The sequence below is a fragment of the Oenanthe melanoleuca genome, chromosome 1A, assembly GCF_029582105.1.
Source record: "Oenanthe melanoleuca isolate GR-GAL-2019-014 chromosome 1A, OMel1.0, whole genome shotgun sequence".
In the NCBI taxonomy this organism is placed as follows: Eukaryota; Metazoa; Chordata; class Aves; order Passeriformes; family Muscicapidae; genus Oenanthe; species Oenanthe melanoleuca.
This window is the reverse complement of record NC_079334.1, coordinates 69119017-69145282: the sequence shown is the minus strand read 5'-3', so window position 1 is coordinate 69145282 and position 26266 is coordinate 69119017. Positions and strand designations below refer to the sequence as shown.

Genomic DNA, 26266 nt, shown 5'->3' with positions numbered 1-26266 from the left:
GGATGTGCGGTACCGGGGGTTGTGCGGTACCGGGGGATGTGCGGTACCGGGGATGTGCGGTACCGGGGGGTGTGCGGTACCGGGGGGTGTGCGGTACCGGGGGGTGTGCGGTACCGGGGATGTGCGGTACCGGGGATGTGCGGTACCGGGGGTTGTGCGGTACCGGGGGATGTGCGGTACCGGGGATGTGCGGTACCGGGGGTTGTGCGGTACCGGGGGATGTGCGGTACCGGGGATGTGCGGTACCGGGGATGTGCGGTACCGGGGGTTGTGCGGTACCGGGGGTTGTGCGGTACCGGGGATGTGCGGTACCGGGGGGTGTGCGGTACCGGGGGATGTGCGGTACCGGGGGATGTGCGGTACCGGGGGGTGTGCGGTACCGGGGATGTGCGGTACCGGGGGAGGTGCGGGGAAGGTGCGGGGCCGGGGAGGGGCCGGGGAGGGGCGAAGCCGGTGCGGGGCCGAGGGGCCGGGGGCAGTGCGGGGTCTGCCAGGGGCAGTGAGGGTCTGGAAAGGGCAGTGCGGGGCCGGGGTCCTGCGGGACTCGGGGGGTTGCGGGACCGCTGCGGTGCCGGGGAAGGTGCGGAACCGAGGGCGGTGCGGGGCTGCCCCCGCCCGCGGCTCCTCCCGGCCCGCTGGGCTCCTCCCGCCCGCCGGCCCCGGCGATATTTAACCTGGGCCGGGGCGGGGAGCGGGACAGAGCCGGCCCCGAGCCCAGCGCGCCCCGAGCCCGCTCAGGTACGGCCGCGACCCCGCGCCGCCCCCCGGCGGGGGCTCGGGGAGGAGCGGGAGCGGAGCGGGGGGAGCACGGAAGGGGGCTGGGATCTGCAGCCGGACCCCAGAGAGACCCCCGCCCCGAGCCCCCCCGAATCACCCGCTCCGTGTCTCCCGCAGCCGCCGCCGCCTCCCGTCCCGTCCCGTCCCGCCCGGCCATGCGAGCCCCGGCCCCGCTGGCGCTGGGTTGCGTCAGCTTCGCGCTGTGCCTTCTGGAGCTGCCCCACGGCCGGGCCCTGCCTGCCCGCAGGTGAGGGACCCTGCCCGGACCCCTGCTCTGATCCCTGCCCCGATCCCTGCCCGCACCCCTCCTCTGATCCCTGCCCAGACCCCCTGCCTGGACCCCTGCTCTGATCCCTGCTCTGATCCCTGCTCTGATCCCTGCCCGGACCCCTCCTCTGATCGCAGCTCTGATCCCTGCCCCGATCCCTGCCCGGACCCCTGCCTGGACCCCTGCTCTGATCCCTGCCCAGACCCCCTGCCCGGACCCCTCCTCTGATCCCTGCTCTGATCCCTGCCCGGACCCCTGCCTGGACCCCTGCTCTGATCCCTGCCCGCACCCCTGCCCGGACCCCTCCTCTGATCCCTGCCCGGACCCCTCCTCTGATCCCTGCCCCGATCCCTGCCCGGACCCCTGCTCTGATCCCTGCTCTGATCCCTGCCCAGACCCCCTGCCTGGACCCCTCCTCTGATCGCCGCCCGCGCCCCCTGCCCGCCCGCACCCCCTCTTCTCACCCCCTGCCCCGATCCCTGCCCACGGCCCTGCCCGGACCCCTCTCGAACCCCCTGCCCGACCCCCTGCCCGGCACGACCCCCCCGCCCTCGCCGCTGTCCAAACCCGCTCGTCCCGCCCTCCCGCACCCCCTTTTCCCGCACCCCAACTCTGCGCCCTCCCCGTCCCCCCCACGCCCCCGCAGCCGCCCGGAATGGGGACCTGGGGGGTCCCGGGGGACGCGGGGGCGGGCGGGGGGTGCGGGGTCCCGGTGCCCGCGGTGGGGTCACGGCGAGCCCGGGGCTGCCAGGTGTGCAAATTGTGCCAGGTGTGCAAAGTGTGCCAGGTGTGCCAGGTGTGCAAAGTGTGCCAGGTGTGCCAGGTGTGCCGGGTGTTCCAGGTGTGCAAAGTGTGCCGGGTGTGCAAAGTGTGCCGGGTGTTCCGGGTGTTCCGGGTGTTCCAGGTGTTCCAGGTGTTCCAGGTGTGCCCGAGCCGCCGAGCTCTGGCACACGCCGGGATAGAGATTTTGTGTGTGCCCGGGGATCCCCGTCCTGCGGGGCCGTGGGTGGGGGGCACGGGGGCACCCCGACCCCTCAGCTCCTGCCATGGCTGGGGCTGGGGCCCTCTGGGGCACGGGACGAGGGTTAAAATGGGGAGGAAACCTTAAAAAAGAAAGGAAAGGAGAAGCGCGGGATTAAGAATTGAACCAAAACTCCAGTTGTTTGGAACTCGGGAGGAAAGGGTGTCCCGGAATAGGGGGCACAGGGGGACTTTGGGGGTGCCCTGAGGCCGGACCCCCCCCCGCGGGTGCCCGGGGCACGTGGGAACGGGGCGGGGGGAGCCGGGGGTGGGCGCAGGGGGGACCCGCGGGTGTCGGGGGGTGTCTGAGCGCGGGACACGTGTCCGTGCGCTCGGGGTACGTGTTTGCCGGCAGGTAGCGGCTGCTCCCGGCTCCGGCTGCTTCCTCCTCCTGCTGCTCCTCCTCCTCCTCCTCCGGAAGCCGCGGGCACCGCGCTGGCTGCGGGCGCGGCGGTGCCGCCCCTGACCCTGTCCCTTCTCTCCCGCAGGGTCCCCCCGGCGCGGAGCCCCCCGCAGCGGATCCCTGCTCTCCCCAGAGACCCCCCAGCCCCGCAGCCCTTCGGGACCCTGCGACACCGAGCCCTGCTGGCCCGGCACGGCCCCTGGGTCGCCACCCGGCACCGCCCGCTCGCCCCCCGGCCCCCTCCGTGGCACGTCCGGCGCCTGATCCTGCGGCACGACCCCCGGCACGACCCCCGGGCGGCGCGGGGCCGCCGGCACGACCCCCGGCACGACCCCCGGGCGGCGCGGGGCCGCCGGCACGCCGGGGCGCACCTGGTGCGGGTGGGCTGCGTGCTGGGCACCTGCCAGGTGCAGAACCTGAGCCACCGCCTGTGGCAGCTGCGGGGACAGTCGGGGCGCCGCGACTCGTCCCCCATGAACCCCAACAGCCCCCACAGCTACGGCTGAGCGGGGGCGCGGCCCCGCCCCGCGGGACCCTCTGAAGCTCGGGCTACCCCGCGCTGCCCGCTGGCCACCGCCACCCCGGGGGGCTCCTGCGGCCACGACCCCCTGACGGAGCGCAGGGCGGCGGGGGCTGCCGGCCGGTGGCCGGCGATGGCCCGCAGGAGCTGGCGGTGGCACCACGGGGACCGGTGGTGGCCCACAGGACTGGCAGCGGCCCACAGCGACTCACGGCGACCGGTGGCGGCCCATAGTGACTCTTGGTGGCTCAGAGTGGCCCCTGGTGGCTGGTGGTGGCCCCTGGTGACCCGGGCCGGCAGTGGCCAGTCTGTCCGGGACGGGTCCAAGGGCCGCCGGGGATCCCGCTGACCGCAGCAGCGCCGGGACCTTGTGCGGGACGCTCCGGCCACGCTGCTGCTGACTCAGCATTCCCCGGGGCACCCCCAGCACCCCGATCCTTGCCCAGGGACCCCCAGGGTGACGCTGGGGCTGCAAGGACCGGGCACAGGGACCCCGCAGCACCTTGGGGGTCCCACTCGGGGGTCCCGGTTGGGGTTGGCACCTTCCCGGGCGTCCTGTCCTCGTCAGCACGAGCATTGTCCCCTCCCCTGGCAGCTCGTGCTGTGTCACCCGCTGGAGGCGGCGATAGGGAGATGTCCCCAAATGGGGGACAGGGGAAGGGTTGGGGTCCTGCCCCCCACTGCTGCCCCGGCCCGGGGCTGTCCCCGCTGCACCCTCGGGGACACCCCCACGTCGTGTCCCCACAGGGGGTGGCGGCCCATGGGCACGGGGGGACACGTGTGACATCCCTGTCACCCGGAGTGCTGCTGTCACTGCCAGGGCTGTCACCCCATGGTGGGACAGGGATGTGTGACCCCAGGTCACTGTCCCACCTCCCCCAGGAGCAGCAGCCCCCTTCCCTCCAGAGCACCCCATTCCCAGGAACACCCCGGTTCCCATAGGAACACCCCGGTTCCCATAGGAACACCCCGGGTCCCATAGGAACGCCCCAATTCCCAGGAACACCCCAATTCCCATAGGAACACCCCGGTTCCCATAGGAACGCCCCAATTCCCAGGAACACCCCAATTCCCACAGGAACACCCCCATTCACTCAGGAACACCCCAAACACTTCAGGCCACCCCCATTCCTGTAAGAACACCCCCATTCCCAGGAGCACCCCTATACCCCGAACACCCCAATTCCTATAGGAATAGCTCTGGGATGGGATCCCATGAACGCCACCGGGGCTGTGTCCACCCCATGGGTGTCCCGGGCCTTTGTCCCCTCCCCTGGTGTCCCCACGACCCCGACCCGTCCTGCCCCAGGTCGCGGAGCTGCTTCCCGGGAATCCCGGGTTGTGTGGAATAAACAAAGCGTGAGAGGAGGAGCCGGGATGGAGCGTGGTGGGGCCGGGAGATGGGGTGGGTCAGGGGATGGGGCACGGTGATCCCATTGGGATGGGAAATCGGGATGGGAACGGTGATCCCATAGGGATGGGATATGGGATGGGGCACGGTGATCCCATTGGGATGGGAAATCGGGGATGGGGCACGGTGATCCCATTGGGATGGGACAGGGATGGGAACGGTGATCCCATAGGGATGGGAAATCGGGGATGGGAATGGTGTTCCCATTGGGATGGGATATTGGGATGGGGCACGGTGATCCCATTGGGATGGGACATGGGATGGAGAACGGTGATCCCATTGGGATGGGACAGGGTTGATCCTATCGGGATGGGAAATCAGGGATGGGCACGGTGATCCCATTGGGACGCATTGGGAAATTGGGATGGGCATGTTGTTCCTTTAGGGATGGGATACGGGATGGGCCACGGTAATCCCATAAGGATGGGGCAGGGATGGTCACCGTGATCCCACAGGGATGGGAAATCAGGGGGTGCAGGGGGGTCCCCGTGTCCAGGGACAGGCACCGGGTCCCTCAGGGGCGGGAGGTGACAGGCGGGGGCTGCGGGCGCGGGGACAGCGGGGACAGACCCAGGCGCGTGTGACACCGCTGCCACTTCCCCAGGGGGACCTGCCCGTGTCCGTGCCCGTGTCCAGCCGTGCCTGTGCCCACACGTGCCCAGGTCCGGCCGAGTCCGTGCCCTGTCCCACACGTGTCCGTGCCCACCCGTGCCGTGCCAGCCCGTGCCAGCCGTGTCCGTGCCCTGTCACACCCCTGCCCATCGCTGTCCCCGTCCTCCCCGGTGCCCCCCGCTCTGCCCCACGTCCCCACGTCCCCACGTCCCCACGTCCCCGTGTCCGGCTCCGCTCCCCGTGTCCCTGCGGGGTCACTCCGCACCCGGGGGGTCACCGGAGCTGGGGGTGCCCATCCCGGGGGTCCCCCAGCCCCCTCCGGCAGCCGCAGCCCCCCAGGCGGGCGCGGGGGTCAAACATTAACCGGGCCGGGTTAACTGGTCACCGATTGTCGCCGCGGGGCCGGGCGGGCCCCCCGCGCCACCCCCGCCATAAAACCGGGGGTCCCGCGGCTGCCCCGCAGCCCCACACCCACCATGAGCGGCCTCCAGGCGGTGAGTGCGGCCGGGGGGGCGCGGGGCGCTCACCTGGGGGGGGACAGCCACACCTGGGCCACCCCAAACCGGGGGGGGGCAGGGGAGACCCCCTGGCCGTGTCCTCCCTGCTGGGGGTGCCACCCCACGGGGGACCCCCCCCCCCCCGAGGGTCCCAGCCGATCCCGAGGCCGTGGGGCGGGGTTGGGGGTCAGGGCCGGCCCGGGGGGTCCCACGGCACCCGTGGGGCTGAGCAGGGACCCCCACACTGTCCTCAGCAGGGACAACCTGGGCGGGACCCCCCGGGGATCGGGGACAGCACCCCCGGGGTGGGGGGGACAGGACACCGTGGGACACCGTGTGACTGATAGTGTGCGATAGTGTGTGACAAGGTGTGACACTGCCTGATTGTGTGTGACACCGTGTGACATTGTGTGATTGTCTGTGACACCGTGTGACATTGTGTGATTGTCTGTGACACCGTGCGACCCCACGCCGCGGTGTGTGACACTGCCGCCCCTGCCATGGTGCGATCCCACGCCACCAGCTCCCTCCTCGGTGCCGATGTCCCCCTGTCCCCAACTTCCTGTCCCTGTGCCCGGGCTGGGGGCAGGATGGGACCCCTGAGCCACTCCCGTCCCTGTCCCTGTCCCCTGTCCCTGTCCCCTGCCCCTGGTGCCACCCGCGCCCCCCTGAGCCCCTCCCCCCGCAGGGCCCCGACTCCTCCGAGGAGCCCAAACCCGGCAAGGCCGAGAGCGAGTTCCGCAACTACACCGTGAGTGGGGGGTCGGGGGGCCCCAAAACCGGGTGGGTGTCGGGGGTTCGGCCGCACAGGCTGGGTGCTGGGGGTCCCGGCACCCCAAAACCGGGTGTGTGCTGGGGGGCTCGGCTGTACGGGGGGGGGGGCGCTGGGGGTCCCGGCACCCCAAAACCGGGTGTGTGCTGGGGGGCTCGGCTGTACGAGGGGGGCGCTGGGGGTCCCGGGAGCCCCAAAACCGGGTGGGTGTTGGGGGCCTCGTCTGTACGGGGTCCCGGGGGTCCCGCCCTGCTGCCGGGGGGGTTCTGGCACCCCAATCCGGGCGGGGGGGACACGGGGGGATCCCCCCGGAGCCCCCCCAGCCCCGGCGCTCCCCGCAGGAGGGGAAGCTGCTCGACCGCGTGTACAACACCTACCGGCTCATGCACACGCACCAGACCGTGGAGTTCGTCCGCAGGAAGGTGGGGACGGCCGCGTGTCCCCCCGTGTGTCCCCCCGTGTCCCCCGGTGTCCCCCCGTGTCCCCAGGGCCACCACAGCGGGGGGGTGTCCCAGCCCTCCCACCCCGCACCCCAAATCCACCCCGCTGCCCCATCCCAGCCCGTTTGGGGGGGCACGGACCGCCCGTCCCCAGCCCGGGGAGGGTGTCGGGGTGGGGGTGGCGTGTCCCCGCGGTGTCCCCGCGGTGTCCCCACGCTGTCCCCGCGGGTCCCCAGAGCGCGCAGTACGGCTCGTGCTCGCTGCGGAGGATGAGCGTGATGGAGGCGCTGGAGCTGCTGGACCAGCTGGTGGACGAGTCGGACCCCGACGTGGATTTCCCCAACTCCTTCCACGCCTTCCAGACGGCCGAGGGGATCCGCCGGGCGCACCCCGACAAAGGTGGGAAAGGTTGGGGCGCCCCCCGTCCCCCCCGTCCCCCCGAGGCCGCGGCCCCGCGGTGACACCCCCCGCTCGCCCCCCAGACTGGTTCCACCTCGTGGGGCTCCTGCACGACCTGGGCAAGGTGCTGGTGCTGTTCGGGGAGCCCCAGGTGAGTGGGGAGGGGGCTCGGGGGGCTCCTCCGGGGAACAGGGCGTTGTGACCCCGCCGCCCCCCGCAGTGGGCGGTGGTCGGGGACACCTTCCCGGTGGGCTGCAAGGTGCAGAAGTCGGTGGTTTACGGGGACTCCACCTTCCACGACAACCCCGACACCAAAGACCCCCGGTACAGGTGAGCGGGGGGGGGTTGGGGGCGGGGGCTGCACCCCCGGGGGATTTTGGGGGTCCAGCCCCTCACCCCCCGGCCCCTCCCCAGCACCGAGTGCGGGATGTACCAGCCCGGCTGCGGCCTGGACAACGTGCTCATGTCCTGGGGCCACGATGGTGAGTTTGGGGGGGCTGGGGGGGCAGGGGTCCCTCCTCGGGGCAGCGCCCCCCACCCCCAAACGGGGCCCCGGTGCCCCCCCGGGAACCGCGCTGACCCCCCCCAGCTCCCCCTTTGTGGGGCAGGGGCTGCTCTTCTGGGGGTCTCTGTGATTTTCGGGGGGCGTCTGCACCTCTCGGGGCCCCCCCCGGTGAGGGTCCAGCCCCTCCCCACGCCCCCCACCCATTTCAGAGTACATGTACCAAGTGATGAAGTTCAACAACTTCGCGCTGCCCAAGGAGGTGAGCTCAGCCCGGGGGGGCTCAGGGACCCCCGCCAGGTTTGGGGTGCGGGGGGATCACCCCAAACCCGTGTCCCCCTCCCACCCCAGGCCTTCTACATGGTTCGCTTCCACTCCTTCTACCCCTGGCACGCCCACGGCGACTACGGGCACCTGTGCTCCGAGGAGGACCGGCGCCTGCTGCCCTGGCTGCGGGAGCTCAAGTGCGTGCCCGGGGGGCGCTGGGGGACCGGGGGGGCCCCCGCGGGTCTGGGGGCTCCCTGACCCCCCCCTCGTGTGCCCACAGCAAGTTCGACCTGTACACCAAGCAGGAGGAGCTGCCCGACGTGCAGCAGCTCCGCACTTACTACCAGGGGCTCATCGACAAGTACTGCCCGGGGCAGCTCTGCTGGTGACCCCAAACCCTGCTGGTGACCCCAAACCCTGCCGGGCCCCCCAAACCCTGCCGGTGACCCCCAAACCCTGCTGGTGACCCCAAACCCTGCTGGTGACCCCAAACCCTGCCGAGCCCCCCCCCAAACCCTGCTGGTGACCCCCCCCAAACCCTGCTGGTGACCCCCAAAACCCTGCCGGGCCCCCCAAACCCTGCTGGTGACCCCCAAACCCTGCTGGTGACCCCCCAAACCCTGCTGGTGACCCCCAAAACCCTGCCGGGCCCCCCAAACCCTGCTGGTGACCCCCAAACCCTGCTGGTGACCCCTCAAACCCTGCTGGTGACCCCAAACCCTGCTGGTGACCCCCCAAACCCTGCTGGTGACCCCCAAAACCCTGCCGGGCCCCCCAAACCCTGCTGGTGACCCCCAAACCCTGCCCGGCCCCCTAAATCCTGCCGAGCCCCCCCCAAACCCTGCCGGGCCCCCCAAACCCTGCTGGTGACCCCAAAACCCTGCTGGTGACCCCCCCAAACCCTGCAGGACCCCCACAGCACCCCCAGACCCCGGCCTGGGGTTCCACAATAAATCTGCTTGTGCTGCACCCCCCGTGCCAACCCCCCCAAAACGGGGGTCACCTGGACCCCCCAAATCCCAGCAGAGCTGCGGGGCTGGAATGTCAAAGGCTTTAATTAGAAAATTATAGGAAACTCTGGGCTGGGGCTGAGCTGGGCTGGGAGGGGAGCACCCCAAAGTGCCGGGGGGGACCCCAAAGTGACCTGAGGGGCTGGGCAGGGTGACCAGAGGGGCTGGCACTGCCCACCCTGCTGCAGCCTGGGCACAGAGCCCTGACCTGTGCGAGCCCCCTCCCCACTCAGGGGTCCTGGGGCGGTGGGACAGGGTCCCCAAGGGGTGGGACAGGGTCCCCAAGGGGTCCCCAGGCAATGGGGACACCTCAGGCCCTGGGGAGGGGTCCCCAGACATTGGGGTCGGGTCCCCAAGGAGTTCCTGGACAGTGGGGCAGGGTCCCCAAGGTGTCCCCAAATACTGAAGAGGGGTCCCCAACCAGTCTGGAATGCTGGGGAGGTGTCCCCAAGGAGTGGGAGGTGTCCCCAAACAGCCCCCAAATACTGAAGAGGGGTCCCCAAGGTGTCCCCAAACACTGAGGAGGGGTCCCCAGAACTCCCCGGCCGCCGGGGAGGGGTCCCCAAGCTGTCCCCACCCCTCCCGGCCACCACACGCGCTGAAGGCACACGGGCTCCAAGCAGCGCCGCCCCTCCCACCCGGGGACTCGCCCCCTCCCCTGATTTTTTTGGGTGGGTGGGGGGGCTACTTCTTCCTCTTGTTGCCGTGCCGACCCTCGGGCCGTGTCCCCTCGGGCCGTGTCCCCTCGAGCCGTGTCCCCTCCGAGCCCCGCAGCCCGTTCCGCTCGCCCCTCTCCCCGTTCCGGTCCCCGTTCCTCTCCCCGTTCCGCTCGCCGTTCCTCTCCCCGTTCCTGTCCCGGTCCCGCGGCGCTCTGTGCCGGGCCGGGGGCGCCCCCCGCGCTCTGTGCCGGGCCAGCGCTCGCAGCAGCCCCGCGGCGGCGGCCCCCAGGTACAGCGACCAGAGCAGGACGGGCCCCGAGCAGCGCCCGCACAGGCGGCGCACGGAGCGCAGGACGCGCGGCAGGAGCGAGCCCGGGCGGCGCCGGGCGGGGGGCTTGTCCTGGGGAGAGGGGGGGTTAGTGCTGGGGGAATGGGGGGTGTACTGGGGAAACGGGGGGGGGGGTTAGTGCTGGGGGAATGGGGATGAACTGGGGAATTGGGGTGGGGTTAGTGCTGGGGGAATGGGGATTGTACTGGGGAAAGGGGGGGGTTAGTGCTGGGGGAATGGGGGTTGTACTGGGGAGAGGGGGGGGTTAGTGCTGGGGGAATGGGGGTTGTACTGGGGAAACGGGGGGGGGGTTAGTGCTGGGGGAATGGGGATTGTACTGGGGAGAGGGGGGGGTTAGTGCTGGGGGAATGGGGGTTGTACTGGGGAAACGGGGGGGGGGTTAGTGCTGGGGGAATGGGGATTGTACTGGGGAGAGGGGGGGGTTAGTGCTGGGGGAATGGGGATTGTACTGGGGAATTGGGGTGGGGTTAGCACTGGGGGAATGGGGGTTATACTGAGGAATTGGGGTGGGGTTAGTACTGGGGGAATGGGGGTTGTCCTGGGGAAACAGGGGGGGGTTAGTGCTGGGGGAATGGGGGATTGTACTGAGGGGAAATTGGGGTTTGTACTGGGGGGAATTGGGGTGTGGGGTTAGTACTGGGGAATTGGGGTGGGGTTAGCACTGGGGGGAATGGGGATTTTGGGGTTAGTACTGGGGGAATGGGAGTTGTACTGGGGGGAAAATGGGGTTTGTACTGGGGAATGGGGGTTTGGAGGTTGGCCTTGGGGGGAAATGGGGTTGGGGGGGCTTGTACTGGGGGAAATGGGGTTGGATGTTTGTACTGGGGGGGAAATGGGGTTGGGGGGGCTCACACTGGGGGAAGACAGGGTTTGGGGGAGAATTTGTTCTGGGGGAAAATGGGGTCGGGGCATTGGGGGTCGGGGGGGATCAGGTGAAGGCAGAGAGGGTGAGGGGCAGGGCAGTGGGGTCGGGGAGGGGGGGGGGACCCCCAGACCCACCTTGAGGCCGTGCTGGCTGAGCAGGGACTCCAGCCTGGGGTCTCCCAGGGACACGGCCGGGAAGAATTCCTGCACGTGCTGGCGGCGCCACCAGGGGGCGGGGCCGGGGCTGGGGCACGGCGGGGTCAGGGACCCCAAAACACCCCCAGGGCTGGGCTGGGGGCTCAGGGACCCCAAAACCATCCCCAGGGCTGGGCTGGGGGGCTCAGGGACCCCAAACCATCCCTGTGCCTGGGCTGGGGGGCTCAGGGACCCCAAACCATCCCTGTGCCTGGGCTGGGGGGCTCAGGGACCCCAAACCCTGGGCTGGGGGGATCAGGGACACCAAATCCCCTGTGCTGGGGGGATCAGGGACCCCAAATCCCCTGTGCTGGGGGGCTCAGGGACCACAAACCATCCCTGGGCTGGGGGCTCAGGGACCCCAAATCCAGCCCTGGGCTGGGGGCTCAGGGACCCCAAACCCTGGGCTGGGGGGCTCAGGGACCCCAAACCCTGGGCTGGGGGGCTCAGGGACCCCAAATCCCCTGTGCTGGGGGACTCAGGGACCCCAAAACCCTGGGCTGGGGGGCTCAGGGACCCCAAACCTTTCCTGTGCCTGGGCTGGGGGCTCAGGTGACCCCAAACCATCCCTGTGTGGTCCTCAGGGACACCAAATCCCCCCAGTGTGGCTCTCAGGGACCCCTCACCTGGGCTCTCAGGGACCCCCAACCCAGTGTGGCTCTCAGGGACCCCAAATCCCCCCGTGTGGCTCTCAGGGACCCCCACCCCCCGTGTGGCTCTCAGCCCCCTCACCTGGGCTCCCCGGGGGCTGTGAACCGGTACTTGTAGAGCTGGGCCCGCAGGAAGGTGGGGGGCCGGGCCTGGAACGGGTACTGGGCGGGGTCTGTCTGCAGCAGGCGGATCACTGCGGGGACAGCGTCAGCTGGGCACCGAGGGGCAAAACACAGCCCAAAGGGACCCCAAACACAGCCAAAAGGGACCCCAAACACTGCCCAAACACAGCCCAAAGGGACCCCAAACACTGCCCAAAGGGACCCCAAACACTGCCCTAAGGGACCCCAAACACTGCCCTAAGGGACCCCAAACACAGCCCAAAGGGACCCCAAACACTGCCCTAAGGGACCCCAAACACAGCCAAAAGGGACCCCAAACACTGCCCTAAGGGACCCCAAACACTGCCCTAAGGGACCCCAAACACAGCCCAAACACTGCCCTAAGGGACCCCAAACCCAATCAGGGACACCCCAAACCAGGGACATCCTAAATACAAACAGGGATAACCCACACCTATCCAGGGACACCCCAAACCCAAACAGGGACACCCCAAACCCACCCAGGGATACCCCAAACCCACCCAAGGGACACCACAACCCCACGGAGGCAGCGATGCTGTGCAGACCCACCCCCCGCCCTGTGCCCCCGAGCCCCCCCAAGCCCCCCCCCGAGCGCCCCGAGCCCCCCCAGCCCCCCCGAGCCCCCCCCAAGCCCCCCGCCCCGCTGACCGTCGGGCTGCCCCTGCAGCAGCCGCAGCAGCAGGGCACTGAACCAGGGGCTGCTCTGCTGCGGGCCCAGGGCTGCGAACCACAGCTGCCAGTCCAGGCGGGGCTGGTGCGGGGCCACCACGGCCGGGGCCCTGCTCACGTTCCCGGGCTTGTACATGAACTCGATCTCCTGTGGGATTGGGAATGGGGCCTGAGACAGAGCAGGGTGATTGTACATGAACTGGATCTCCTGTGGGATGGGAATGGGGACCCTGACACAGCCCAGGGCTGTGCTCACATCCCCGGGTTTGTACATGAACTCGATCTCCTGTGGGAGTGGGAGTGGGAATGGGGACCCTGACACAGCCCAGGGCTGTGCTCACATCCCCGGGTTTGTATATGAACTCAATCTCCTGTGGGATTGGGAGTGGGAATGGGGCCTGAGACAGAGCAGGGTGATTGTACATGAACTGGATCTCCTGTGGGGTGGGAATGGCTGGGGTGGGAATGGGGGCCTGACACAGAGCAGGGCTGTGCTCACATCCCCAGGTTTGTACATGAACTGGATCTCCTGTGGGATGGGAATGGCTGGGGTGGGAATGGGGATCCTGACACAGCCCAGGGCTGTCCCTGGGGTGCAAGGGGGACTTGAACCCTGGGAAATGCTGTGTGTGACACGGCAGGGGTGGGAAGTGCCTTCCTGCCCAAAATCCTGGGATTCTAGGGCAGACACCTCCAGAACCCAATCCCACCAGGTGCCTGGTCCTGCCCAGGGTCATCATAGTCCCAGGAAAAGAACACTCCCAACTAAATCCTGAGATTCTGGGGCAGGGACACCTCCAGATTCCTGTGTCCAGCTGTGCCTATCGCTCAGTGCCCACCCCAGACTCACCGTCCACCCCTACCCACCCCATACCCACAGCCCAGCTGTGCCCCCCTGTGCCCACACTCACAGCCCAGCTGTGCCCCCCGTGCCCACACTCACAGCCCAGCTGTGCCCCCCGTGCCCACACTCACAGTCCAGCTGTGCCCAGCTGTGCCCCCCGTGCCCACACTCACAGTCCAGCTGTGCCCCCCGTGCCCACACTCACAGTCCAGCTGTGCCCAGCTATGCCCCCCCATGCCCACACTCATAGCCCAGCTGTGCCCACATTCACGGTCCAGCTGTGCCCAGCTGTTCCCACACTCACAGCTCAGCTGTGCCCAGCTGTTCCCACACTCACGGTCCAGCTGTGCCCACACTCATGGCCCAGCTGTGCCCAGCTGTTCCCACACTCATGGCCCAGCTGTGCCCATCCATGCCCACACTCACAGCCCAGCTGTGCCCACACTCACGGTCCAGCTGTGCCCAGCTGTTCCCACACTCACAGCCCAGCTGTGCCCAGCTGTGCCCATCCCTGCCCACACTCACAGCCCAGCTGTGCCCAGCTGTGCCCCCCGTGCCCACACTCACGGCCCAGCTGTGCCCATCCCTGCCCACACTCACAGCCCAGCTGTGCCCAGCTGTTCCCACACTCACGGCCCAGCTTGCCCAGCTGTTCCCACACTCACGGTCCAGCTGTGCCCAGCTGTGCCCACACTCACAGCCCAGCTGTGCCCAGCTGTGCCCAGCTGTGCCCACACTCACAGTCCAGCTGTGCCCCCCATGCCCACACTCACAGCCCAGCTGTGCCCCCCGTGCCCACACTCACAGTCCAGCTGTGCCCCCCGTGCCCACTCACAGCCCAGCTGTGCCCAGCTGTTCCCCCCCGTGCCCACACTCACAGTCCAGCTGTACCCATCCCTGCCCACACTCACAGTCCAGCTGTGCCCCCCCACACTCACAGTCCAGCTGTGCCCACACTCACAGCCCAGCTGTTCCCCCCCGTGCCCACACTCACGGCCCAGCTGTGCCCATCCCTGCCCACACTCACAGCCCAGCTGTTCCCCCCCGTGCCCACACTCACAGCCCAGCTGTGCCCAGCTGTTCCCACACTCACGGCCCAGCTGTGCCCATCCCTGCCCACACTCACAGCCCAGCTGTTCCCCCCCGTGCCCACACTCACGGTCCAGCTGTGCCCGTCGTAGCTGCCCTCCAGCACCACCTCGGGCCGGCCGCCCAGCCCGGTCATCCTGCGGAACAGCCCGTAGGAGCCGACCAGCTGCAGCCGCTCCACGGCCCCGAACACGCGCCGCACGCCGGGCCACAGCTTCCCGTGCGACTCCTGCTCCACGTACGTGAAGGGCACCTGGGGCGGGGGGCCCCGTCAGCCCGGGGGGTTCGGGGGTCCCCGGGATCCCCCCCGGCCCCCAGGCCTCACCAGGCTGACGGCAAACAGCCCCAGGGTGGCCGTGGCCATGATGGCCAGCTGCAGGGTGGCCCAGAGCTTCCCGAAACAGCCCCGGACACAGGCACAGCTGGGGGGCACAAACGGGGGTTAAGGGGGAAAAGGGGCTCAGCCCCCCGGTTTGGGGGGGGGTCCAGGGGTGGGTGAGGGGTTAAAATCACCCCCCAGGATGTGTGTGAAATCCCACACTGGGGTCAGCCCTTCCCGGCTCCCACCCCAGTGCTCCCCAAACCTCTGGGGGTTCCTCAGTGCCTCCCAAACCCACAAGGGCTCCCCAGTGTCCCCCAAACCCCTGGGGGCTCCCCAAAGTCCACCAAACCTCTGGGGACTCCTCAGTGGCCCCCCACACCCCTTGGGACACCCCAAAGCCCCCCACAACCCAGTGTGTCATCCTCAGTGCCCCCCAAATACCTGGGGGCTCCTCAGTGCCCCCCACACCCCTTGGGACATCCCAGAGCCCCCCAAATCCCTGGAAACTCCACAGTGCTCCCCACAACCCAGTGTGTCACCCTCAGTGCCCCCCACACCCATGAGGGTTCCCCAGTGGCCCCCCCAAACCCCTGGTGCCCCCCTCAGTGCCACCCATACCCCCCAGAACCCTGTGCCCCCCATACCCCAGTGCTCCCCGTGACCCCCACACCTCTGGTGCCCCCCAAGTGCCCCCCAGACCCCTGGTGCCCCCAGTGCCCCCCAGACCCTGGTGCCCCCCAGACCCTGGTGCCCCCCATGCCCCCCAGACCCCTGGTGCCCCCAGACCCCTGGTGCCCCCAGTGCCCCCCGTACCCCCCAGACCTCTGGTGCCCCCAGACCCCTGGTGCCCCCAGTGCTCCCTGTACCCCACAGACCCCTGGTGCCCCCCCAGTGCCCCCAGACCCACCGGTACAGGGCCACCAGGATCTCCCAGGACAGGGACAGGAACGCCACCCCCACCAGCGGCAGCGTCACCGCCCGCAGCCACGTGCTGAACTCGTGGTAGGTGAAAGCTGCAGGCAGGGACAGCCCAGGGGCGGCTCAGGGACTGCCCAGGGGGGGCTCAGGGACAGCCCTGGGGCTCAGGGACTGCCCAGGGGGGGCTCAGGGACGGCCCAGGGGGGGCTCAGGGACAGCCCAGGGGCTCAGGGACTGCCCAGGGGGGGCTCAGGGACGGCCCAGGGGGGGCTCAGGGACGGCCCAGGGGGGGCTCAGGGACAGCCCAGGGGCTCAGGGACAGCCCAGGGGCTCAGGGACAGCCCTGGGGCTCAGGGACAGCCCAGGGGGGGCTCAGGGACAGCCCAGGGGGGGCTCAGGGACAGCCCAGGGGGGGCTCAGGGACGGCCCAGGGGGGGCTCAGGGACAGCCCAGGGGGGGCGCAGGGGCTCAGGGACGGCCCAGGGGGGGCTCAGGGGCTCAGGGACAGCCCTGGGACTCAGGGACAGCCCAGGGGGGGCTCAGGGACAGCCCAGGGGGGGCTCAGGGACAGCCCCCCCAGCCCCTCGGGGAGGTGGGGGGCGCGGGGCTGTGCCCCCCAGCACACGCACCCACTCTGGAGTCCAGCAGCCTCCTGTCCCAGTCCAGCCGCAGCCCGAAGCAGCGCGCGGTGCCCCAGAGCAGCAGCCCGTAGGTGCCCAGCTCCAGCAGCGTGGCCAGCACTGAGCCCAGGCTGGGGGGCCAGCCTGGGGCAAGGAGGGGGCTCAGAGCCTGCCTGGGACCCCCCAGCACAGCCCTGGGGGCACCCTGTGCAGCACGGAAAAGATCCCCCCAAAAGGAGGGATCCTGGGGGGGCAGTGCTGCCAGCGCTGCAGGGACAGGGAAGGAGCAGGAAAGGGAATCCCAGAGGTGGGGATGAGGAGAGGAAGGGCAGGAGCAGCAGGGACACTGGGATAGGGAATCCCAAAGGGTGGGGATGAGGAGAGGAAGGGCAGGAGCAGGAGGAACACTGGGATAGGGAATCCCAAAGGGATGGGGTTTAAGGCTGCAATGAGACAGGATTTAAGGCTGCAATGGGGTTTAAGGCTGGATCAAGATGGGGTTTAAGGCTGCAATGGGATGGAATGGGATGGGGTTTAAGGCTGGGATAGGGTTAAAGGCTGCAGTGGGGTTCAATCCCCCATCCCACCCCAACCACTCCCTGTTCCACAGCTGAGCCCCACACCACAGCCCCTGCCTGGGACCCCCACTGCCACCCCCCCACGCCCATGGCCTGCCCCAGCACCCTCCCAGCCAGCCCAGCACCCCCAGCACCCTCCAGCACCCCCAGTACCCTCAGCCCCAGCACCCCCACCATCCCCCAGTACCCCCACCCCCAGCACCACCCAGCACCCCCAGCCCCCCCAGCCCCCAGCACCCTTCAGCAGCCCCAGCACCCCCAGCCCCCAGCACCCTTCAGCAGCCCCAGCCCCAGACCCCCCAGTACCCCCAGCACCCCCCAGTACCAGCCCCCCCACCACCCCCAGCCCCCCCCCAGCCTCACCGGGGCTGTGCCTCCTGCGGGGCCGGCCCAGCCAGCGCCCCACGTGCTCCTCGTCCAGCAGGGCCAGGCCCAGCACGATGGTCAGCACGTTGAAGAAGTTGTAGTTACCTGTCAGCATGATCAGCACCTGCAGCAGCACCTGGGGGGGCACAGGGAGAGGTTTGGGGGTGTCACAGCACACTGGGCACACCCCAGACCAGCACCACCAGTGTGGGCAGCTCAGCTCCCAGTGAGGGGTGAGCAGCCAGCCCCACACCCCATGGGACACAAAGGGGGCCCTGAGGGGGTCAGGGGGCTGGGGGGTGCAGGTGACACATGGGTCACCCCACCTGATGTCCCACAGGGTGAGGAGCCAGCCCCAGACACCCCCAGGGGGCCCTGAAGGCGTCAGGGGGCTGGGGGGCACCCCAGCAGATATTCCTGTGCCCACAGAGTGAGGAGCAATCACCAGACCCCATGGGGATGTCCCCCAAACACAAAGGGGGTGCTGAAGGGGGCTGGGGGGGGCAGGTGACACATGGGACACCCCACCAGATGTCCCACAGGGTGAGGAGCCAGCCCCACACCCCCATGGGGACACAAAGGGGCACAAAGGGACCCACGGGGTCACAGGGCTGGTCACATGGGACACCCCAAACCTCCAGCACCCCCAGAGCGAGGAGCCCGCCCTCAACTCCTGAGAAACTCCCTGGGGTCTCCCTGGCACGAGAGGGGGCACAAAATGTGGGGGTCACAGGACTGTGATGGCCACAGGGGACAAAACTGGGGAGGAACTGAAGTGCAGAGTGACCAGCAGCCCCCCCAACCCCAGGAATCCCCCATGAGGATCTCCCTCAGCCCCAGGTGTCCCCCCAGCCCCAGCAGGCCCCCAGCCCCAGGAATTCCCCATGGGGATGTCCCCCCAGCCCCAGCAGCCCCCCAAGGTGCCCCCAGCCCCAGTAGCCCCCCCAGAGATACCCACCAGCCTCAGGAATTCCCCATGGGGGTCCACCCCCAGCCCCAGCAGTCCCCCAGCCCCAGCAGCCCCCCAGCCCCAGGTGCCCCCCAGCCCCAGGGGATGCTCCTCCAGCCCCCCAGGTTACCCCCCAAGGTGCCCCCCAGCCCCAGGGGGTGCCCCCCAGCCCCAGGTTACCCTCCAGGGTGCCCCCCAGCCCCAGCAGCCCCCCAGGTGCCCCCCAGCCCCAGGTTACCCCCCAGGTGCCCCCCAGCCCCAGGTTACCCCCAGGTGCCCCCCAGCGCCCCCACCTGGCAGTAGAAGGCGAAGAGGCGCAGGCGGCGCAGGGGGCAGAAGAAGAGCGGCGGCACGGCCACCTCGATGGCCAGGGTGGCCACCACGCCCAGCCGCAGCAGCCAGGCGGGCAGCTGGTGGGCCAGCCACGCCCCCGGGCTGGGCAGGCACTGGCTCTCGAAGTGGAACGTCAGGGCTGGGCAGGGAACGGGGGGCAGGACCCCCAAACTCACCCCGGCTCTGGGGAACCATGGCTTCCCCACCCCAGGGTACAGACACTTGGGGCTGGGAGGTTTCCATGATCTACTCCCCAAAATTCATCCCAATTCTGGGGTAATGATGGTTCTCCCACCCCAGGGTACAGACACTTGGGGCTGGGAGGTTTCCATGATCTACACCCCAAAAATTCACCCTAATTCTGGTTTAATGATGATTTTCCCCACCCTAATGTACAGAAAGGAAATATTTCCCAGTGCAAAAATATTTCCAAATAAAACATTTGGGTTATGGGGGACACAGGAGGGATTTTCCATGATCTACTCCCCAAAAATTCACTCTAATTCTGGGTTAATGATGGTTTTCCCCACCCCAGGGTACAGACAGTGCCAAACAGAGAAATGCTTCTGGTGCAAAAACATTTCTAAATGAAGTGGTGCCTTGAGGCTGGGGGGCACAGGGGGGATTTTCCATAATCTACTCCCCCAAAATTCACCCTAATTCTGGGCTAACACTGATTTTTCCTACACCAGAGTAAAGCCAATGCCAAAGAAGAAATGCTTCTGGTGCAAAAACATTTCTAAATGAAGTGACGCCTTGAGGCTGGGAGGCACCAGGGGGGTTTTCCATGATCTACTCCCCCAAAATTCACCCCAATTCTGAGTTAACACTGATTTTCCCCACCCCAGAGTACAGGCAATCCCAAACAAGAAAACGTTTCCCAGTGGGAAATATTCCCAAATGAAGTGGTACCCCCGGGCTGGGGGACAGCTTTGTTCAGGGGGCTTTCCAGAATTTACTTCTCTGGCAATAAATTCCTTGCAATTCCAGGCTAATGGAAAATTTCCTCACCATGGAATACAATCAGTGCTAAATAAGGAAATGCTTCCTTGCAGAAAAACCAGAATTACACCGTGCCTCAGAACTGGGGGGGTCTGGGGGGGCTTGACATGATCGATTTTCCAATAATTCACAGGAACTCTGGGCTAGTGCCTGAGCCCCCCAAAGCTGCACCCCCCAACATCTGAACCCCCAAACCTGCCAATACCTGAACCCCCAAACCTGCATCACCCACCTGTGAACTCAACACCTGAACCCCCAAAGCTGCACCCCCCAACACCTGCACCCCAAAACCTGCCAACACCTGCACCCCCCAACACCTGAACCCCCAAACCTGCCAACACCTGAACCCCCAATACCTGCACCCCAAAACCTGCCAACACCTGCACCCCCCAACACCTGAACCCCAAAACCTGCACCCCTCACCTGTGAGCCCCCAACAAGTTGGGGCAGCACCTTATGAGTTTCACCACCCCTAAAACTGGGGGACACCCCCAAGACCTGAGCCCCCCAAGGGTCCCCCTCACCTGTGAGCTCCTTCCAACACCTGAATCCCAAAACCTGCAACCCCTCCCCAACCTGTACCCCCAAACCAGCATCCCTCACCTGTGAGCCCCCCATGTGGGCAGCACCTTATGACCTTCACTGTCCCTAAAATTGGGGGACTCCCCCCAACACCTGAGCCCCCCCAAGACCCCCCTCACCTGTGAGCCCTCCCCAACACCTGAGCGCCCTCCCCCCTCACCTGTGAGCCCCCACCAGGCGGGGCAGCGGCTGCTGAGCTTCACCACCCCTAAAATTGGGGTCCTACCCCCAATACCTGAGCCCCCCAAAGCCCCCCTCACCTGTGAGCCCCCACCCCTCACCTGTGAGCCCCACAACCCCTCACCTGTGAGCCCCCCAAAGCCCCCCTCACCTGTGAATTCCCCCAACACCTGAACCCCCAAACCTGCATCCCTCACCTGTGAGACCCCTCCCCCTCACCTGTGAGCCCCCACCAGGTGGGGCAGCACCTTACGAGCTTAACCACCCCTAAAATTGGGGGACCCCCCAACACCTGAGCCTCTCAAGGTCCCCGTCACCTGTGAGCCCCCCAAAGCCCCCCTCACCTGTGAGCCCCCACCCCTCACCTGTGAGCCCCCCAAAGCCCCCCTCACCTGTGAGACCCCACCCCCTCACCTGTGAGCCCCCCAAAGCCCCCCTCACCTGTGAGCCCCCCACCCCCTCACCTGTGAGCCCCCAACCCTCACCTGTGAGCCCCCCAAAGCCCCCCTCACCTGTGAGCCCCCCAAAGCCCCCCTCACCTGTGAGCCCCCCAACCCCTCACCTGTGAGCCCCCCAACCCCTCACCTGTGAGCCCCCACCAGGCGGGGCAGCGGCTGCTGAGCTTCACCACCCCTAAAACTGGGGTACTACCCCCAATACCTGAGCCCCCCAAAGGCCCCTCACCTGTGAGCCCCAACCCCCTCACCTGTGAGCCCCCCAAAGCCCCCCTCACCTGTGAATTCCCCCAACACCTGAACCCCCAAACCTGCATCCCTCACCTGTGAGCCCCCATCCCTCACCTGTGAGCCCCCCAAAGCCCCCTCACCTGTGAGCCCCCCAAAGCCCCCCTCACCTGTGAGCCCCAACCCCCTCACCTGTGAGCCCCCAACTCCCCTCACCTGTGAGCCCCCAACTCCCCTCACATGTGAGCCCCCCAAAGCCCCCTCACCTGTGAGCCCCCACCCCTCACCTGTGAGCCCCCACCCCTCACCTGTGAGCCCTCCCCCCTCACCTGTGAGCCCCCACCAGGCGGGGCAGCGGCTGCTGAGCTTCACCACGCCCGAGGCGAACATGAGGCGGAAGAGCAGCCAGCGCACGGCCCAGAGCGTGACCGAGTCGTGGGGTCTCCAGGCCGGGGAGCCCCCCCTGAGCAGCCGCAGGGGGGCCACCAGCACGGCCAGGAACCCGGCCTCCAGCAGCAGGCTGTCCCTGGGGCAGGGAGAGACCCCCGGTGAGACCCCCGGTGAGACCCCCGGGGTGAGACCCCCGGTGAGACCCACGGGGTGAGACCCCCGGTGAGACCCACGGGGTGAGACCCACAGTGAGACCCACGGGGTGAGACCCACAGTGAGACCCACGGGGTGAGACCCACAGTGAGACCCACGGGGTGAGACCCATGGTGAGACCCCTGGGGTGAGACCCCTGGGGTGAGACCCACGGTGAGACCCCCACGGGGTGAGACCCTGCCCTGCACCCACGGGGTGAGACCCACGGTGAGACCCATGGGGTGAGACCCTGCCCTGCACCCACGGGGTGAGACCCACGGTGAGACCCCCACGGCGAGACCCCCACGGGTGAGACCCTGCCCTGCACCCACAGGGTGAGACCCCCACGGTGAGACCCCCACGGTGAGACCCCCCACCCTGCACCCACGGGTGAGACCCCCACGGTGAGACCCCCACGGTGAGACCCCCACCCTGCACCCCACAGGGGCTGGGGACCCCCACCCTGCTGAGCCCCCCCCATCCTGATATGCTCTGGTCCCCAGAGGTCCCCACCCCGATGTGCCCAAGTCCCTAAAGCCCCCCAACCCCATCCTTGTCCCCAGAGCCCCCCGTGTCCCCTGCCCCGTTCCCAGAGCTCCCTGTGCCCCCCATTCCAGACCCCAGAGCCCCCACACCCCTGTCCTGGTCCCCAGAGCCCCTCCTGCCCCCCACCCAGCTCCTGGGGACCCCCTGTCCTGCTGTGCCCTCTGTCCCAGACCCCCCAAGTCCCCTGTCCCACCCCCCAGAACCCCCTGTGGCCCCCTGACCCCCCAGGATGGCTCCCCCAGCCCTGAGCCCCCCAAAAAAGCCCCAGTGAGGGGCTCAGACTCACCACTGGAAGTACAGGAACACCTGTCCCACCTGCAGAGAGGGAGCAGGGTGGGGGCTCAGAGGGGGTCTGACACCCCCAGACCCCTCCCCACAGGGACAGGGGAGGGCACAGACCCCCTGAACCCCCTGGCACGGGGGTGTGGGCCAAAGGCCAGGAGCAGGGGGAGGTGACAGCCACCCCTGGGAGGTGACAGCCACCCCTGGGAGGGATGGCCTCACACAAGTAATTTAATTATTCTTCAATTCATCGATTTCAGAGGGAAAAGAAACCTTCTCCTCCTCCTCCCTCCACAGCCAGCTCTGACTCACTGCCAGCATCAGGGAGGATTCAGGGAATTCTGGACCCCAGAGCCCCCCAGTGCCACCCCTGCAGTGCCACAGGGACACCTCCCACTGTCCCAGCTGCTCCCAGCCCCAGTGTCCAACCTTGGACATTCCAGGGATCCAGGGGCAGCCACAGCTGCTCTGCCAATTCCAGCCCAGCAGCAATTCCTGCCCAAATTCCCACCCCAACTCCCCCATCCAGGGAATTCCCTCCATTCCCAGCTCTCCCAGCCTTGGATTGGATCCATCCCCACCCCAACTCCTCTCTAGGAAGGAATTTTGGGATCTGGGGGCTGCACTGGAAATCTCAGGACTCCAGGAAAGGTCTCCCTTCCCTTTTCCATCCTCAAATTCCATAAAAACGCCTTGGGATGGATTCTGAGTGTCCTTGATCCCAGAATGGTTTGGGATGGGATCCATGAACCTTCAATCCCATCCCATCCCAATCCCACCATCCCAGGCTGCTCCAGCCTTTGCTGGGACACTGCCAGGGATCCAGGGATTCTCTGCCAGTTCCAGCCCAAGATCCCAGCCAGCCCTGCCCTGTGGCACTGGGAGCCATTCCCTGGCTCCTGTCCCTCCATCCCTTGTCCCCAGTCCCTCTGCAGCTCTCCTGGAGCCCCTCCAGGCCCTGGCAGGGCTCTGGGCTCTCCCTGGATCCTTCTCCTCTCCACCCTGGGACAGTGTGAGATATCCCATGAGGACTAGAACGGGATCTAAGACCCCAAGCCCAGCCCCGCCCGTACCTGGTAGAGGGACAGGTAGAACGCCCTGAGCAGGGCGAACACCAGGCAGTCCCGCATGGCGTCGCAGAGCAGCGCCCCGAGGGCGCCCAGCACGCCCAGCAGGCACAGCAGCTCCATGCCCTGCTCCGTGTCCAGCCCCAGGCGCGGCCCCAGCCACAGCAGCGTGGGCGAGTCCCGCAGCTGCTCCCACAGCCCCTTCCCGCTCAGCCGCAGCACGCGGCGCGCCGGCAGGATCCCCTCGCGGCCGTACAGCCCTGCGGGGACACGGCACCGCCGGGGGAAATCGGGATCGCCGCGAGAAACACCGGGATTCCCGGGAGAAATCCGGTATTGCCGGGAAAACACCCGGTATTGGCGGGAAAACACCCGGTATTGGCGGGAGAAAATCGGGATCGCCGGGAGAACACCCCGGTATTCCCGAGAGAAACACTGGTATTGCCGGGAAAAAATCGGGATCGCCGGGAGAAACACTCCGGTATTCCCGGGAGAAACACTGGTATTGGCGGGAAAACACCCGGTATTCCCGAGAGAAACACTGGTATTGCCGGGAAAACACCCGGTACTGGCGGGAGAAAAATCGGTATTGCCGGGAGAAAATACCCGGTATTGGCGGGAAAAACACCGGTATTGCCGGGAAAAAACACCCCGGCGTTCCCGGGTATTGCCGGGAGAAACTCAGTATTGTCGGGAGAACACCCGGCATTCCCGGGAGAAAATTGGTATTGGCGGGAAAAAAACCGGTATTGTCGGGGAAAAAAGCCGGTATTGCCGGGAAAACACCCCAGTGTTGCCGGGAGAAACGCAGTATTCCCGGGAGAAACACCCGACATTCCCGGGAAAACACCCCGGTATTGCCCGGAAAAACCCGGCTGTGCCATGAGAAAATCGGTATTGCCGGAGGAAACACCGGTATTGCCGGAGGAAACCCGGCATTCCCGAGAAAACACCTGGCATTCCCTGCAAGGTTTTGCCAGGAAAAAGCCCGGTATTCCCGGGAAAAAAAAAAAAAAAAAAAAAAAAAGGAATTCTGTGTATTCCCGGGATAAACCTCGGCGTTCTCGGGAAAACACAGGTATTCCTGGGAAAATCCCAGTATTCCCGAGAAAACAAATCTCGGTGTTCCCGGGGAAAAAAAAACCAAGGCGCTCCTGGGGAAAAAAACCACAGCAATCCCGGGAAAAAACATAGCATTCCCGGGAAAAAAGCCCCAGTATTCCCAGGAAAAAAAAAACCACAGCAGCATTCCCGGGAAGAACCTGTTATTCCCGAGGAAAAAAACCCAATATTTCTGGAAAAACTCCGGCATTCCCGGGGAAAAACACCCCGGTATTCCCGGGAAAAAACTCCGGTATTCACGGAAAAAAAACCGGAATTCCCTGGCAAAACCAGCCCGGTATTCCCGGGAAAGAACTCCGGTATTCACGGAAAAAAAACCCCGGCGCTCCCGGGAAAAAAAACCTCGGCGTTCCCCGGAAAAAAACCTGCGGTATTCTCGGGGAAAAAAAAACCCCGGTATTCCCGGGGAAAAAAAACAAACCAGTATCTCCGGGAAAAAAAAAACAAACCAATATCCCCGGGGAAAAAAACCCGGAATTCCCGGGGAAATCCAGCCCCCGAGGCACCGGCACTGCCCCGCAAACCGGCTGTCCCGGTGGGCAGAGCCCGGTGCTCCGGGAAGGGAACGGGGAGGAGGGAAAGTGATCCCGGGGATGCGGAGGGACGAGCCCGGCAGCGGGAGGGGGGTGGCGACAGCCCCGGCCCGGTCCCGGCCCTGTCCCGGCTCCGCCGCGCCCCTTCCCGACCCCCAGCCCGTCCCGGTTTCACCGCTCCCACCCCCGGCTCCACCGGACACTCCCGCCTCTGTCCCGTTTCTATCCCGGTTCTCCCAGCCCCACTCCCGGTTCTATCCCGGTTCCCCCATCCCCATTCCCGGTTCTATCCCGGTTCTATCCCGGTTCCCCCATCTCCATTCCCGCCTCTATCCCGGTTCCCCAGCCCCACTCCCGCCTCTATCCCGGTTCCCCATCCCCATTCCCGGCCCTGTCCCGGTTCCCCCATCCCCATTCCCGCCTCTATCCCGGTTCCCCCATCCCCATTCCCGGTTCTATCCCGGTTCTCCCAGCCCCACTCCCAGCTCTGTCCCGGTTCCATCTCGGTTCCCCCACCTCCATTCCCGGTTCTATCCCGGTTCTCCCAGCCCCACTCCCGCCTCTGTCCCGGTTCCCCATCCCCACTCCCGCCTCTATCCCGGTTCCCCCATCCTCATTCCCGCCTCTATCCCGGTTCTATCCCCGTTCCCCATCCCCACTCCCGCCTCTGTCCCGGTTCCCCATCCCCATTCCCGCCTCTGTCCCGGTTCTATCCCCGTTCCCCATCCTCATTCCCGCCTCTGTCCCGGTTCCCCATCCCCACTCCCGCCTCTATCCCGGTTCCCCCATCCCCATTCCCGCCTCTATCCCGCTTCTATCCCCGTTCCCATTCCCGCCTCTATCCCGGTTCTATCCGGGTGCCCCATCCCCATTCCCGCCTCTATCCCGCTTCTATCCCCGTTCCCTCATCTCCACTCCCGCCTCTATCCCGGTTCTATCCCGGTTCCCCCATCCCCATTCCCGCCTCTATCCCGGTTCTATCCCCGTTCCCCATCTCCACTCCCGCCTCTGTCCCGGTTCCCCCATCCCCGCTCCCGGCTCCATCCCGCTCCCCGGCCCCGCCCCGCCGGCCCCGCCGCGGTACCGGGGATCTGCACGTAGAGGGAGCCGAAGGCGGCGATGTAGACGGCGGCCAGCCCGGCCAGGAACAGCGCCCGCGGCCGCGCCGCCTCCCCCATGGCGACCATGGCGGCCCCGGCCCGGCGGCGCGCGGCGCTGACGTCAGCGGCGCCGTGACGCC

At 67.3% G+C, this 26266-nt stretch overlaps 3 protein-coding genes across 4 annotated transcripts; 2 read left to right on the top strand and 1 right to left on the bottom strand.

Annotated features, from left to right (window-relative positions):
- The first annotated feature begins 444 nt into the window (after positions 1 to 444).
- On the top strand, positions 445 to 3369 carry ADM2 (adrenomedullin 2). Its single transcript, XM_056514323.1, has 3 exons — positions 445 to 738; positions 895 to 1024; positions 2554 to 3369. The coding sequence occupies exons 2-3, from the start codon at positions 933 to 935 to the stop codon at positions 2972 to 2974; spliced, it is 513 nt and encodes a 170-aa protein (XP_056370298.1). The 5' UTR covers positions 445 to 738; positions 895 to 932; the 3' UTR covers positions 2975 to 3369.
- A 2087-nt stretch (positions 3370 to 5456) lies between these two features.
- MIOX (myo-inositol oxygenase) lies at positions 5457 to 8960 on the top strand. 2 transcript variants are annotated; one of them, XM_056515753.1, is made up of 10 exons: positions 5457 to 5505; positions 6197 to 6259; positions 6622 to 6702; positions 6957 to 7119; positions 7203 to 7270; positions 7340 to 7449; positions 7534 to 7601; positions 7834 to 7883; positions 7973 to 8085; positions 8169 to 8960. In XM_056515753.1, the coding sequence occupies exons 1-10, from the start codon at positions 5488 to 5490 to the stop codon at positions 8275 to 8277; spliced, it is 843 nt and encodes a 280-aa protein (XP_056371728.1). In that variant the 5' UTR covers positions 5457 to 5487; the 3' UTR covers positions 8278 to 8960. The 2 variants fall into 2 exon arrangements, with proteins under 2 accessions (XP_056371728.1, XP_056371735.1); XM_056515760.1 differs by having other exon boundaries at positions 7379 to 7449; positions 8169 to 8830.
- On the bottom strand, positions 8926 to 26232 carry LMF2 (lipase maturation factor 2). The gene is made up of 14 exons (XM_056515740.1): positions 26111 to 26232; positions 23378 to 23631; positions 22309 to 22337; positions 21224 to 21420; positions 18408 to 18586; positions 17163 to 17301; positions 16231 to 16365; positions 15591 to 15696; positions 14687 to 14783; positions 14432 to 14614; positions 12408 to 12576; positions 11698 to 11809; positions 10906 to 11014; positions 8926 to 9957 (listed from the first exon to the last, which is right to left on the bottom strand). Exons 1-14 carry the CDS (start codon positions 26211 to 26213, stop codon positions 9583 to 9585), a joined length of 2187 nt encoding a protein of 728 aa, XP_056371715.1. The 5' UTR covers positions 26214 to 26232; the 3' UTR covers positions 8926 to 9582.
- Between the last annotated feature and the right edge of the window lie 34 nt (positions 26233 to 26266).

Excerpts from the sequence above, each read along its gene's own strand:
- MIOX (XM_056515753.1), top strand. Across the intron at positions 6,260-6,621 it reads GCGAGTTCCGCAACTACACC|GAGGGGAAGCTGCTCGACCG; the intron begins GTGAGTGGGGGG and ends CGCTCCCCGCAG. Across the intron at positions 7,450-7,533 it reads ACCAAAGACCCCCGGTACAG|CACCGAGTGCGGGATGTACC; the intron begins GTGAGCGGGGGG and ends GCCCCTCCCCAG.
- LMF2 (XM_056515740.1), bottom strand. The coding sequence starts at position 26,213 with ATGGTCGCCATGGGGGAGGCGGCGCGGCCGCGGGCGCTGTTCCTGGCC. Across the intron at positions 14,615-14,686 it reads GGCTGTTTGCCGTCAGCCTG|GTGCCCTTCACGTACGTGGA; the intron begins GTGAGGCCTGGG and ends CCCCCGCCCCAG. Across the intron at positions 11,015-11,697 it reads ACAGCCCCCGGGGAGCCCAG|CCCCGGCCCCGCCCCCTGGT; the intron begins GTGAGGGGGCTG and ends GCCGTGCCCCAG.
- ADM2 (XM_056514323.1), top strand. The coding sequence starts at position 933 with ATGCGAGCCCCGGCCCCGCTGGCGCTGGGTTGCGTCAGCTTCGCGCTG. Across the intron at positions 1,025-2,553 it reads CGGGCCCTGCCTGCCCGCAG|GGTCCCCCCGGCGCGGAGCC; the intron begins GTGAGGGACCCT and ends TCTCTCCCGCAG.